This window comes from Myotis brandtii, unplaced genomic scaffold, assembly GCF_000412655.1.
Source record: "Myotis brandtii unplaced genomic scaffold, ASM41265v1 scaffold504, whole genome shotgun sequence".
NCBI lineage: Eukaryota > Metazoa > Chordata > Mammalia > Chiroptera > Vespertilionidae > Myotis > Myotis brandtii.
In genome coordinates this window covers 1,915,676-1,928,936 of record NW_005369217.1, presented here as the reverse complement: position 1 = coordinate 1,928,936, position 13,261 = coordinate 1,915,676, and the positions used below count along the sequence as shown (strand labels likewise).

Sequence of the window (13,261 nt, the reverse complement as noted above, 5' to 3'; positions counted from 1 at the left end):
TTGAGCTCTGAGGTGAGGGTCAAGGGCAGCTGGGTGGGGACCAGCCCAGACAGAAGACTGAGGTCCACATGTTCTTGACCCTGCTCGGTTCTTTGGCACCTCTACCTGAGATATAAACTGTCTGACATGGAAGTACAACTCCAGAGAAGGGGGTGGGGAACCTAAGTCAAATAATATTTTGTTTTTTCACTTGGCAGAATGGGGGCTGAAGTTGAAGTTACGTTTGGTTACTAAACAATAAAGAAAGCAATATTTCTTGCATACCCGACTGTGTGGTCTGAGTTTGCTGCTGCCTACAAACCGAGAAAAAGTTGTAAAATGAAGTACTAATCTCTAGGGTTTAGGTCAGACCGAGGAGTAGTGCCACTCAGCCAGAAGCTGGCTCATGGCTGGCCAGTGCAGAGGTGGTGGCAGGAGCCTCTCCCACCTCCGTGGCAGCACTAAGAATGTCCAACTAACAGTTTAGGCCTGATCCCTTGGGGGCCTAAGCCTTTAGTCGGACATCCCCTGAGGGCTCCCTGGCTGCCAGAAGGATGTCTGACTGCAAGCTTAGGCCTGATCCCCCGGGGAGTGGGCCTAAGTCAACAGGTGGACATCCCCCAAGGGGTCCTGGACTGCAAATGGGCACAGGCCGGACTGAGGGACTCCCCCCCCCTCCCCGAGTGCACAAATTTTTGTGCACCGGGCCTTGAGTATAGGATAATTATACCTGCTACCCCATAACCCAGAGTGCCCTAGATTATACTGCTTTATTACTTTCTAGTTTGAGGTATAAAATAGTATTTTATTATTTTAATTTATATTTCCTTAATTACCAGTGGGACTGAAATTCTTTTCATATGTATTTCTAGTTGTATTTCTTGAGACTATTAATATGTTCATGTCTTTGGTTCATTTTCCCATTGGGATCTTGGTGATCTTCTCATATTTGAATAACTAACTGGCAATCTGAGGTCAAATCTAGCTCTCAGATATATTGTTTAGTCCACATGGTGTAAAAAAAAAAAAATCATTTTTAAAACTAGGAGATTTCACATTAAAATCTACATCTTTGGTTTCTCTTGAAAAAAATCAGACCTGGAAATAATCCTGCATGTAAACAATTAGATGGAGTTGAGCAACAGATGCTTCCTATCAAAGGGGTGTGAGCTCTCAAGTCCAACAATCCTTTCTCATCCAAGTTTATGACTCAGGCCCAATTCTCTCACATTACTTGCCTTACCCTTTCACACAATGAATCTATGAGCACTTTGTGCTTTATGATATTAACTCTTAATGGGGAGTACATTGAATCTATAGATTGCTTTGGGTAGTATGGACATTTTAATGATGTTGATTCTACCAATCCATGAACACGGTATGTTCTTCCATCTGTTTATGTCTTCCTCTCTTTTTTCAACATCGTGTAGTTTTCTGAGTACAGGTCTTTTACTTCCTTAGTTAAGTTTATTCCTAGGTATCTTAATTTTTTTGTTGCAATGGTAAATGGGATTGTTTTTTTAGTCTCTCTTTCTGTAAGTTCACTATTGGTGTATAGAAATGCCATAGGTTTCTTGGCGTTAATTTTGTATCCTGCTACATTACCAAATTCATTTAATAAATCTAATAATTTTTGATGGAGTCTTTGGGGTTTTCTATGTACAGTATCATGTCATCTTGAATAAGGACAGTTTTACTTCTACTTTTCCAATTTGAATGCCTTTTATTTCTTCTTCTTGTCTGATCGCAATGGCTAGCACTTCCAGTACTATGTCGAACAGGAGTGGTGAGAGTGGGCATCCCTGTCTTGTTCCTGTTCTTAGGAAAATGGTTTTAGTTTTTGCCCATTGAGTATGATGTTGGTTGTGGGTTTGTCATATATGGCTTTTATGATGTTGAGGTATGAACTTTCTTTTCCCACTGATATTAACTCTTTATCCATCCATGCCATATCATTCCATTATTTTTTCTATCTTTTTTTATTATGCTACCTTTAAATTTCTTGTCATTATATCATTTTTTAAAAAATTCCCTTTGTTGGGGAATCACTAATTATTCTCAGGAGAAATACACTGAGGATTATCCTTCTAATGACACTGCATCATTAATTCAGTAACTAATGTTCCTCCTTTCCTTCTCCAAAAAATTTTTAAGTCCTCATTAAAATCTTAGATGTTTAAACTGGAAAAAAACATTAAAGATTATATAGTGCCTAATATTTCAGATGATGGAATGAAGACTCATAAATTAAATAATCATGTCTCAGGCCTAAATCTGTCTATTAATACCTAGTTATGACTAGAGGAATGACCACTGTGGGCCAACCAAGAATGTCACTGAAAAGAAGTAAAATAAACCTGAGTAGACTTGGAATGACTCAGAGGACAGGGGACAAATGAAGAAAGACTTACTAGAAAGAGATAACTGCATAAAGAGAGGCTGTGACAGAAGAATACAAACACTGTGTTAAAGGGGCAAAAAATGTATCCATTTCACTGGAATAGAGGATTCAACTGATTGGACAAAAGCAAGTGGAGAAGGAACTATTAGGAAGGCACTAATAGTTTGGATATAAAATGAACAGGGCTGCGTTAGGGTTTTAGTAATGTCAAGAAGGGTGAAGGTCAAAGAAATCTTGAAGCATCAGTGAGACTTGGCTGTGGAACAAAGAAAACAAAATAAAAAGGTCAAGTTTGTGCGAGATGCAGGTTGAGTTTGCTAGGGCATTTGCTAAATGTTGGAATTCCCACGTATGAGCCCTGATGCTTCTTCAGTTGGACTGTGGAGGTCAGCAAGTCTTGAGCAAACAGATTTATTGCCAAAACATGTATAAGAATCTTAACTGTTAATACTCTTTGACACTGTAATTCTTTTACTAGGAATTTATCCTAAGAAAATAATCAGGATGTGCCCACAGACTTCTAAAATAAGGATGTTTGTGCTTATTGCAACCTTATTTATAACATTAAAAACTAATAAATAATCTCAATGCTCAATATAAGGGAATGATAAAATGATGAATAAATGCAAAACCTTGGTTTTGAAGAAAATGTAACAATATGTATACCTTTTACAATGAGGAAAACAATCTACCAGTGGTAACTTTCCAAGCCCCTGCTCTTGATTGATAAATATACCATACCTGGTGGGACCCACTTAGGTCTCTTGCTTTCACTTGAAGGACTGCGTATTTGTAATGGTTTCCTAGTTGCCTCTGAAGAAAGAGAAACCTTTTTTGATGAGGGCTGAGATTCTGATTTGACAGCAGCTGGAGCAGAGTCTACTGAAGTCATTTATTAGAAAAACACACATAAAACAGAGTTTAAATCCAGCATGTATGTGTAAAAATTATAGTTATATAATCTTATAAAAATTTAAAAGGCAGTATCGTTTTGAAAAACTTATTAATCAATAAACATTTACTGAAAGCCTAAGAATAACCATCTTTTATGAACATTTATATGATAGGCAGTGTAGTAAGCATATCATAAACATTATATTTAACCCTTACAGAAACTCTGATACAGATATTACTATCCCCAATGTCAGCAGTTAGGGGAACAGAGGTTGAGCAAACTGTCTGTGGCTTGATCGCTAGTAAACAATGTAATAGGATTAGGAACCAGGTCTGACTCCAAAGTTCATACTTCTAAACATTGCATTAAGTGTCTCATTAGTATGTGTCAGTGAGTCAATATATTAGCATCTAGGGCAGCGGTTCTCAACCTGTGGGTCGCGACCCCTTTAGCGGTCGAATGACCCTTTCACAGGGGTCGCCTAAGACCATCCTGCATATCAGATATTTATATTACGATTCATAACAGTAGCAACATTACAGTTATGAAGTAGCAATGAAAATAATTTTATGGTTGGGTCACAACATGAGGAACTGTATTTAAAGGGCCAGAAGGTTGAGAACCACTGTATTAGCAAGTACTCAACACCATGCTATTTAAGGCAAGAGCAACTCCTACCATTAATAAATGGAGCCTGAATAATGAAAATTTTAGTTTCAAAAAAGCATTTCTATTAAGTAAATAACACATAAAAATATATATCAACAAGTGAAACATATCAGTTTAATGAAAGTTATATTATAATAGTCTACCATAGATCATGAATTAAAAATATCCTAACTTTTTAAAAAAATATATTTTATTGATTTTTTTACAGAGAGGAAGGGAGAGGGAAAGAGAGTTAGAAACATCATTGAGAGAGAAACATCGACTAGCCGCCTCCTGCACACTACCTACTGGGGATGTGCCCGCAACCAAGGTACACCCTTGACCGGAATCGAACCTGGGACCCTTGAGTCCGCAGGCCGACGCTCTATCCACTTAGCAAAACCGGTTAGGGCTATCCTAACTTCTTTTACAAAAGAAACAAGTATTCCATGTTGAAATTATCAAAAATTGCAAAAGTTTCATTGTAGAAATGATTTCTAATGGAATTAGTTTTGAAAAAAACAAAAAGGCCCTAAACATGTGGCAAAAGGGTTCTCAAATAAAAGATTAAACAAGCATGAAAGCAAGAAGTTAGAATCATGCAAAGTTGCCTGGAGAAAACGTGGTCCAGTGGATAGAGTTTACACCAGGAATGGGCAAATCTGGGTGCAAATCCCAGCCCCTCACTTATTAGTTGTAAGAATTTCAACAAATTATTTAAACTCTTTGAGCCTCAGTTTTCTCACTGCAAAATGCAGGTGATAACTGCTATATCAGAGGGTGGCTGTCAGTGCTAAAGGGAGGTAATACACAGGAAGTGCCAGATAGGTGGTGGAGCTCATTACTCTTGTCTGCTGTTCTCCCTTCCCCACCCCACCCTACTTTTCTCTATGTATTTTAACCAGAAATGAACACTGGCAAACCTTAAGGAGACCAAAGGCAAAGATAAAAGAAACTCATTAAGTAAATTAAATACATTTTCTTTAAACTAAGCTTACCTAATGAATTACATTTGGATTTAGCTTTCTTCTCTTTCTTTACAACTGGAGATTTAACCTTCACTTCTTTCTTTTTAATTTCTTTACTTTTTCTCATAGTGAAGTCTTTATCATTATCTTCACTCTCACTAAAATCAGAATCATCTTCAGAATCTTCACCTAAAACAAAAGATTATATGCTTTAGTTTTGTTATAAAAAGTAAGGCTTCTATGGCCTTGACTTTACAGCTTTTGCACCAGATTCTTGTGTAAATTTGTGCTAAGTCATTTCCTGTGTGAAACACTGCAATTATGGAGAGCATGGTTCCCTGAATTTGAATCCTGGCCCCTCCACCTACATGTTGTGTGACCTCAGACAGGTTGCTTGCTAACCGCACTGTGCCCCAGTTTCCCATGTCTAAGGTAGGGATAACCACAAAACCTACGTCACAGGGTTGTTGTGTGGATTAAATGAGTTAATATAGGTAAAGCATGTGCAATAACATCTGGCTTACAGCAAGCAAAGTAGAATTGTTTGCTATTACTATTATCATTATAATTTCCCATTAGTAATCTTTACTTCCGATTTTACCAGTTTAGCTCAGTAACTTTTTAAAACAATAGTAGGATATAACATTGGCTACTCTTTCAAAATGATAACCTTGGTGGTATTAATAACAGTACACCTTCCCTTAATCACATAAACTTAGCATTCTAGAACAGAAACACATTGGGAATTGAGGGTGACTGAGGGTGGCATCGCAACCTCCCGATCCGCCCTGCTCTGTGCATGATGGGGCGGCGCCCCAACTCCCCAATCAGCCCTGCTCTGAGCCTGACCAGGGGCTGCACTTAGGGATTGGGCCTGCCCTCTGCCACCCGGGAGCAGGCCTAAGCCAGCAGGTCGTTATCTCCCGAGGGGTCCCAGACTGCAAGAGGGCACAGGCCAGGCTGGGGGACCCCCCTCCCCCGCCCCCCGAGTGCACAAATTTTTGTGCACCGGGCCTCTAGTTATCATTATAATTTCCCATTAGTAATCTTTACTTCCGATTTTACCAGTTTAGCTCAGTAACTTTTTAAAACAATAGTAGGATATAACATTGGCTACTCTTTCAAAATGATAACCTTGGTGGTATTAATAACAGTACACCTTCCCTTAATCACATAAACTTAGCATTCTAGAACAGAAACACATTGGGAATTGAGGAGACTAACCATACCACAACAAGCTTAATAGATCCTATATAATAAAAGCCTAATATGCAAATCAACCAAACGGCAGAATGACCGGTCACTATGATGCGCAATGACCACCAGGGGGCAGACGCTCAACGCAGGAACTGCCCCCAGCCCACAGGCCCCAGGCCAGCTAAGGCGGGTGCCAGCGGGGGTCCCCTGACCCCCCACCAGTTGCTCCTCAGAGAGAGGCAACCAGTGGCTGTGGTGGGGGGCGGGGTCAGCAAGTGGGTATTGCCAGGCCCACTAAGGCAGGTGCCAATGGGGGGCCCCTGATCACCCCACTGGTCACCCCACAGATTGGCCCTGATCGCTGGCCAGGCCTAGGGACCCTACCCGTGCATGAATTTCATGTACTGGGCCTCTAGTAATGCTATATGATTTCATTTGGGACATACCTTTAATTTCCCACAAAGTCTTATCTGGGATGATATAAACCAGTGATATAATGTTAAGTAAGCACAGCTGCTCTGGGAAAAAATATGGAGAATACTTAATAGTTAAGCAATACATGCTTACTGCAGAACATATAGACCATATACAAAAAGTATTAAAGAAAAAGAAGGTCCACTCCCTAATCTCACCACTCAGAGATAACCACTGTTATGCCCACCATATATAATCTCTACCTATCTATATGAAATATATTTTATATAAAAAATACATGAGAAATTTCAAACATATACAACAGTAGATAATAAACTGTTCAACAATCCTTAATATTTTGATGCATTTGTTTCATCTATCTACCTTTTCTTCTTCTTTTCTCACCCCTTTCCTTCTTGGAGTTCATTAAATCTGAAGTATTGTGTCATTACACTCCTATACACTTCAGAATGCATCTCTAAAACACATGGGTTTAAAAAAAAAACAATGTCATTATCATATCAATTTAATAATAGCTTCTTGGTATTACCTTCTATTCAGTTCATATTTATCACTTTTTATATAGTGCAATACCCCCTCTCTTTTAGGACCCCCATGTCTTTGACTTGTTGAAGTAACCAAGTCAGTTGTCCTATAAAATGCCCACATTATGGATTTGTCTGTTTTTCCTTCCTCATGGTGTCATTTAATTTGTTCTTGCATTTTCTGTGAGCTGTAGTTTCCTTAGGACTGAATTAGAATCAGGCTCACCTTATTATTTTTTGGTAAGAATATACTTCATAGGTGATGCTCTGTACTTCATGTTATATCATATCAGAAAGCACATAATGTGGTTGTCCCACTCTTTGTTGGTTCAGTTGAGGCCAGCCTGAATTCTCCACTGTAAAGATCCTCATCAGCCTCCTGATGATCTTTGCCTAAATTAACGATGGTCATTATGATCTTCAAATTAGAATTTCCTTATTCTGCCATTCTTTCCACACAAATAAAATGTTTTAAAAGAGCAATAAACCCACATATTCACATGATGATTATTGTTATATGGAATTAGCCATATAAGGCCAGCAGATGTCATAAAGGCTGTTATAAGGAGTGCCTTGCAAAATCAAGTTATTTTTTCTGGAGTGCCAAAAAGACCTAGGTTCAGGGGGGCAGCAAGTAGTAGAAAGTTTCTCCAAAATTTTAGAATATAAAATCTAGGAGGACAAAAATTCCTATGCATCCAACAGTTCTGGTATTGCATGTGTTCTTTTCTTGGCTGGAGAGAATAAACAGTAGGAACTGAGTTTCTCTATTGAACAAGCTTATTAAAAGATGGCGTCCAACTGCTCTTCATCAGTCAACTGAGAAAGCAGTTAAATAATTTGGAGCTCCCAGAATCCCAAGTTACTAGCATACCGGATTAGAAAATCTGGAAGGCCCAAACACTGAGGTTATGGATTCTGGGGATCATTAGATTTTCTTAAGAAAAGTCTTATGTTTCCTCTAATTTTCACTTTTCTTTTCCAACTGAAGTTCACAGATGACCCTTTCTCTTCTCATCTAGGGTGAGCCAATGCAGGGGGGAAGCAGACAGGTCACCTAAAGAACCCTGCTTTTAAAAAAAAAAGCCCCTACAAGGTTATCTGAACTGTAACAGTTGCACATTCAAGTATAATAAAAATCAATTCTAAGGGGTTTGGAGAGTTGTTAGTCATTATGGGCTTAGGGTGAATGAAAATAAACTGACTGTATGCAACTTAAAGTACAATAGGCAAGAAGGAATATATTTATATTTCAATTTAAGGTAACGCAGGCTTGGCTGGAGTAGATTAGAAGGTTTATAAGACAGCGAAAGGCTTTTGCATTCTTGGGTTGGAGGACAGAAGAGGAGTCAGAAAATTAGAGAGGCAATGAAAAAATTTTGCTTGAAGCTTAGTTTGTATATCCACAGCACAGGTTAGAGGGCAATTATCACTTTTCAGCTAATGAGCTAGTTCCCTGTAATGTTTCTCAGGGCTGGACCACATGTCTTTTTATAGGGAGAATAGCCACACTTGTAGTTTGGTGGAAGCCATAAAAATGAAACAGAAAGAACAAAACAAAACAAATTAGCTCTCAAAGATCTAAAGAAGCAGTCATTTTAGTCTATAAGTAACACAAGAAGATCAAGAACTTTTGCATCTTGCACAACAAAACTTAAGAATTTTTTAAAAGATTTTTAAATTGATGTTTAGAGAGAGAGGAAGGAAAAGGGAGAAAAACATCGATATGAGGCAACATCAATCAGCTGCCTCCTCCACACCCCATACTGGGGATTGATCCCAAAACCTGGGCATGTGCCCTGACTGGGAATCGAACTGGCAACCTTTCAGTGTATGGAATGATGCCCAACCAACTGAGTGAGCCACACCAGCCAGGAAACAGAACCCAAGAATTTTTAAGTGTCTATTACTACATAAACTACTAGCATCATTTTATCCCAGTGTCTTAACCAGTCTAACATCCAATAACTCAAACATTCCATTAATTGACAAATAATTTTTATCACAATGGCTTCCCATTGTAATTATTCTCCTATTGCAGTTATAACAACCCTCATTATTAGAATTCCAGTAAAATCACAATTTGACAACCATGTTTTCCCCAAACAACTACAGGTCTTGAATCTGTCTAAGGAAAAATAACTTTCAGTTAGAAATATTTTTTGCCATTCTCTTATCCAGCATAACTTCGGATGTTTCAACCAATGTTTTCTTTCCTGTTTTTCATGTTTTCTATATCCCAAATTGCTGTTCAACTGTATGGAACTCAAAATAAAAATATATTCTCTCAAAACTATGACTTATATTTCATCTAAAAAATGTTTGCTTATGCAAAATTGAGTAAGAAAAAAACCTAGAACCAAGCTATTTACTTTTTTAACTCATTATTTCCTTTAAAATGTTTTTAATTGTGGTAAAATTTACTAACCTAAGCTTTTTTAAGTGTACAGATCAGTAGTGTTAAGTACATATATTCACATTTTTGTGCAACCATCCTCCAGAACTTTTAATCTTGCAAAACAGAGATTCAGTACCCATTAAACAACTCTCCATTCCTTCTCTCCCCAGTCTCTGCTAATCACCATTCTACCTCTGTTTCTATGAATTTGACATTTTAGATATCTCATATAAGTGGAATCACAGTGATTGGCTTATTTTACTTAACATAATGTCCTCAAGGTTTATCCAAGATATAGCATGTGACAGGATTTCTTTCCTTTTTAAGGTTGAATAAAATTCCATTGTATGTATATACCACATTTTGTTTATGCATTCATCATCAAGGATATTTGGATTGCTTCCATTTCTGGGCTTTTGGTAATAATGCTGCTATGGGTGTGCAAATATCTGAGACCCTGCTTTCAATTCTTGTAGATATATACCCAGATGTGGAAATGCGAGATCATATGGTAGTGTTGCTTTTTAAATCCTCACCCGATTTTTTCCATTGATTTTTTTTTAGAGAGAATGGAAGGGAGGGAGGAAACAGGGGGGCGGGGGAAGAGAGAGAGAGAGGGGTGGGAGAGAGAAGAGAGAAACATCAATGTGAGAGACACTTGGATTGGTTGCCTCTTTCATGTGCCTCAATTGGGGCTGGTGATTGAACCTGCAACTCAGGTATGTGCCCTTGACCAGGAATCACATCCAAGACCCATCAGCACAGGCCGTTTGCTCTAACCACTGAGAAACACCAGCTAGGGCTGGCAGTTCTATTTATTATTTTTTGAGTAACTGCTATACTGTTTTCCATAGTGGTTGCTTCATTTTACATTTCCACCAACAGTGCACAAGGATTCTAATTTCTCCACACCCTCACCATCACTTGCTCTTTTCTGTTTTTTAATATCCTAATACAGTGATGGTGAACCTATAACACGCGTGTCAAAGGTGAAAATATCAAAAATATAAGTCTTTGTTTTACTATGGTTGCAAATATCAAAAAATTTCTATATGTGACACGGCACCAGAGTTAAGTTAGGGTTTTTCAAAATGCTGACACGCCGAGCTCAAAAGGTTCGCCATCACTGTCCTAATAAGTTGTGATGTGAAATCTCATTGTGGTTTTGATTTGTTTATATCTACAATACAGTGCACATAATACTGAAATATCGCTACTGATTAGTAACATTAAGCCTCTTTTCATATGCTTTTTGGCCATTTGTGTATAATCTTTGCAGTGGTTCTCAACCTTGGCTGCACATTAGAATCACCTGGGAATCTTTTTAAAATGGCCACAACATTAGTAACAAAGAAACAGAATTTCCGGAGGATGAGGCCCAGAAATCAGGATTTTAAAAAGATTCCCAGGTGATTCTAATGTGCAGACAAGGTTGAGAACCACTGCTTTAGAGAAATGTCTATTCAAGTCCTTAACTATTTACTTTTAAGAGTAGAGGAGCAGTTTTATTTTTAAAAATTTTTGTTTTGTTTTGTTAATACTAACCCAAGAATATTTTTCCATTGATTTTTAGAGAGAGTGGAAGGGGGAGGAGAGAAAGAGAAAAAGAAACATCAATGTGAGAGAGATATATAGATTGGTTGCCTCCTGCACGCACTCCAACCGGGTCAGGGCTGGAACTTGCAACCCTGGTATGTGCCCTTGACCAGGAATCAAACCATTCAGTGCTCAGGCCAACACTCTAACCACTAAGCAACACTGGCCAGGGCCAGGGGCAATTTTAAAGTCACTATTCAAATCAGGATTTCCAAAAAACTTACTATTATAAAATGGTTCAAGAGAGATTATCTGAGGTTGGAATGCAAATAACACAATGGTATTCTTTTTAAATATCTATCACCTACTAGAAACATAACTCACAAATTCCAAAAACTCAACAAGCAAAGCAAGTGATTTCACTTCCACAAACATAACCAACGTTTTGGTCCTTTATTAATTTTGTTAGTGTGCTAAGCAGTCTTGCAAGTTATAACTTCAGAATTGTTTACTGCTTTTTCTGACAGGCATACATCAAATAATGATAATAATATTCTGGGGGTGTTACAATTATTATCCCTGGAAAAGACATTGAAATTGCCAAGGAGGTATTTTGATTATATTGGGGTTTTTATATTAAGTAACCTTAAGTTGGGAAGCATTTAGTCCATGCTCTGCTATGCTCTGGTATTTTCTTTCACTGGCTCCTACTTTTTGGCACTCCACTTATATTAGTGGTTCTCAAAGTAAGACCCATAGACCACCTGCTCTGGGATTACCTGTCATGTAGAAGGGCAGGAATTGGTTAAAAAGGCAGATTTCTGGGCTCTAACCTGTCTTTCTCTTCTTCATGGCTTTTCTATGATGGCACTGGACACATTATGTATACCAAGTCTCAAATAACATTGTTTTGGTCTTTTTGTTACAACGTTGAGATGCTACAGAAACTTAACTCTTGCTTATATCAGTTACCCTATGGTAAAATTGATTTCATTATACATCATTTCGCTTTAAGTAAGAACTTACCATATTTGATTACTGTCCGTTCCCCTCAAATTTAAGCTCCTAAAGGGATGTTTTTTTTCACTGCTATATCTCTGATGTCTACAATATAGTGCACATAATAGGCACTCAAATATTTGTGGAATAACTGTTAATTAGCAAATCTGTTATTGTTTGTCAACAGCATGTTAAAATCTATCAAACCACAGCATCTGATTTGGAATAAATTGATGGAATTATTCATTTTAATCTTTAGTTAATATGTCATGATGTACTATCAAGGTTACTATGCCTTCCCATTTACCCTACTTTCTGAATGAGTCTGAAAACAACTGTCATAATAAAATATAGATTTCATATCACTTCTATCCAAAATATTTCATGAATTTCTATTACTTACAGAAAGAAGTCTACACTTCTTGGAATGGGTCTGAGATGTTCTGTAATTTAGTGCCTGCCTGCCTCTCGAGCCTCTTCTACGACATTCTCCCCTGCAGGCCTCACTGAACTCTTGTACGTGCACTTGTCTATCCCATTATTTATGCCTATCAGTCAGAAACACTATTTTCCCTCTTTAGTCTGCCTACATGCTACTCAGTTTTTAAGGCATGGCTTATAGGTCATCTCCAGGTGAAGCTCTTCCCCCAAATGCCAAAGCTGAACTCAGCTGTCCTGTGTGTTCCTCAAGTTTGTATTTAGCACAGCACTTTACATACATTAATGGTCTCTAGAGCATTTTACCTAATTGCCATAGAATTTGGAGGTAGGATGTAACTTACCAGTTGCAAAGTCTGGTTCGGAGTCATTCGCACTGTCGCCATCACTGCCTTCCAAAAGGATCTTCCTCTGCTGAACCACAGCTTTAGATGCTGCTTTTCTTCTCCCTTGAGCGACATGAACATCATCTTCCTCAGTAATCTTATCCAAATCTTCAGGCAGGCATAAAAATCAATGGAAAACTTTGTGTGACAGGCAATATTTACAGAAGCGAGAATAGACTCCAATTACATCTGTTTTTCTAATTTGCCCAGCTTCATCCTTTCCCTGTTTCTAGTAATACACCACAGAGCCCAATCTGGGCCAATCATAACACATCTGTCTCCTGACAACAGAGTCTGGTTTAAGAATAAGTCAAGAACCCCAAATGAGAGAGTCTCTCCCTAAGAATTTTCAGACTGAAGCTGGGAAGATACAGCCTCTTTCTTCAGTGGTCAACTGCTGTTGATTAGAAGCCATGAGTAGGTACTCCTGACCCTTCACCAGGGAAGAAGTTGGATC

At 38.2% G+C, this 13,261-nt stretch overlaps 1 protein-coding gene across 8 annotated transcripts in view; it reads right to left on the bottom strand.

Annotated features, from left to right (window-relative positions):
* RAD51AP1 (RAD51 associated protein 1) overlaps nt 1–13,261 on the bottom strand; it is a 44,694-nt gene that overhangs the window by 17,155 nt on the left and 14,278 nt on the right. For 5 of the 8 annotated variants that reach the window (XM_014548376.1, XM_014548369.1, XM_014548372.1 and 2 more), the window contains exons 6-8: nt 12,763–12,912; nt 4,922–5,080; nt 3,122–3,262 (exon numbers count right to left, since the gene is read on the bottom strand). In XM_014548376.1, coding sequence (XP_014403862.1) covers nt 3,122–3,262; nt 4,922–5,080; nt 12,763–12,912 — 450 coding nt within the window. The remainder of the gene's footprint in view (nt 1–3,121; nt 3,263–4,921; nt 5,081–12,762; nt 12,913–13,261) is intronic. The other 3 variants (XM_014548370.1, XM_014548375.1, XM_014548373.1) reach the window with 3 other exon arrangements.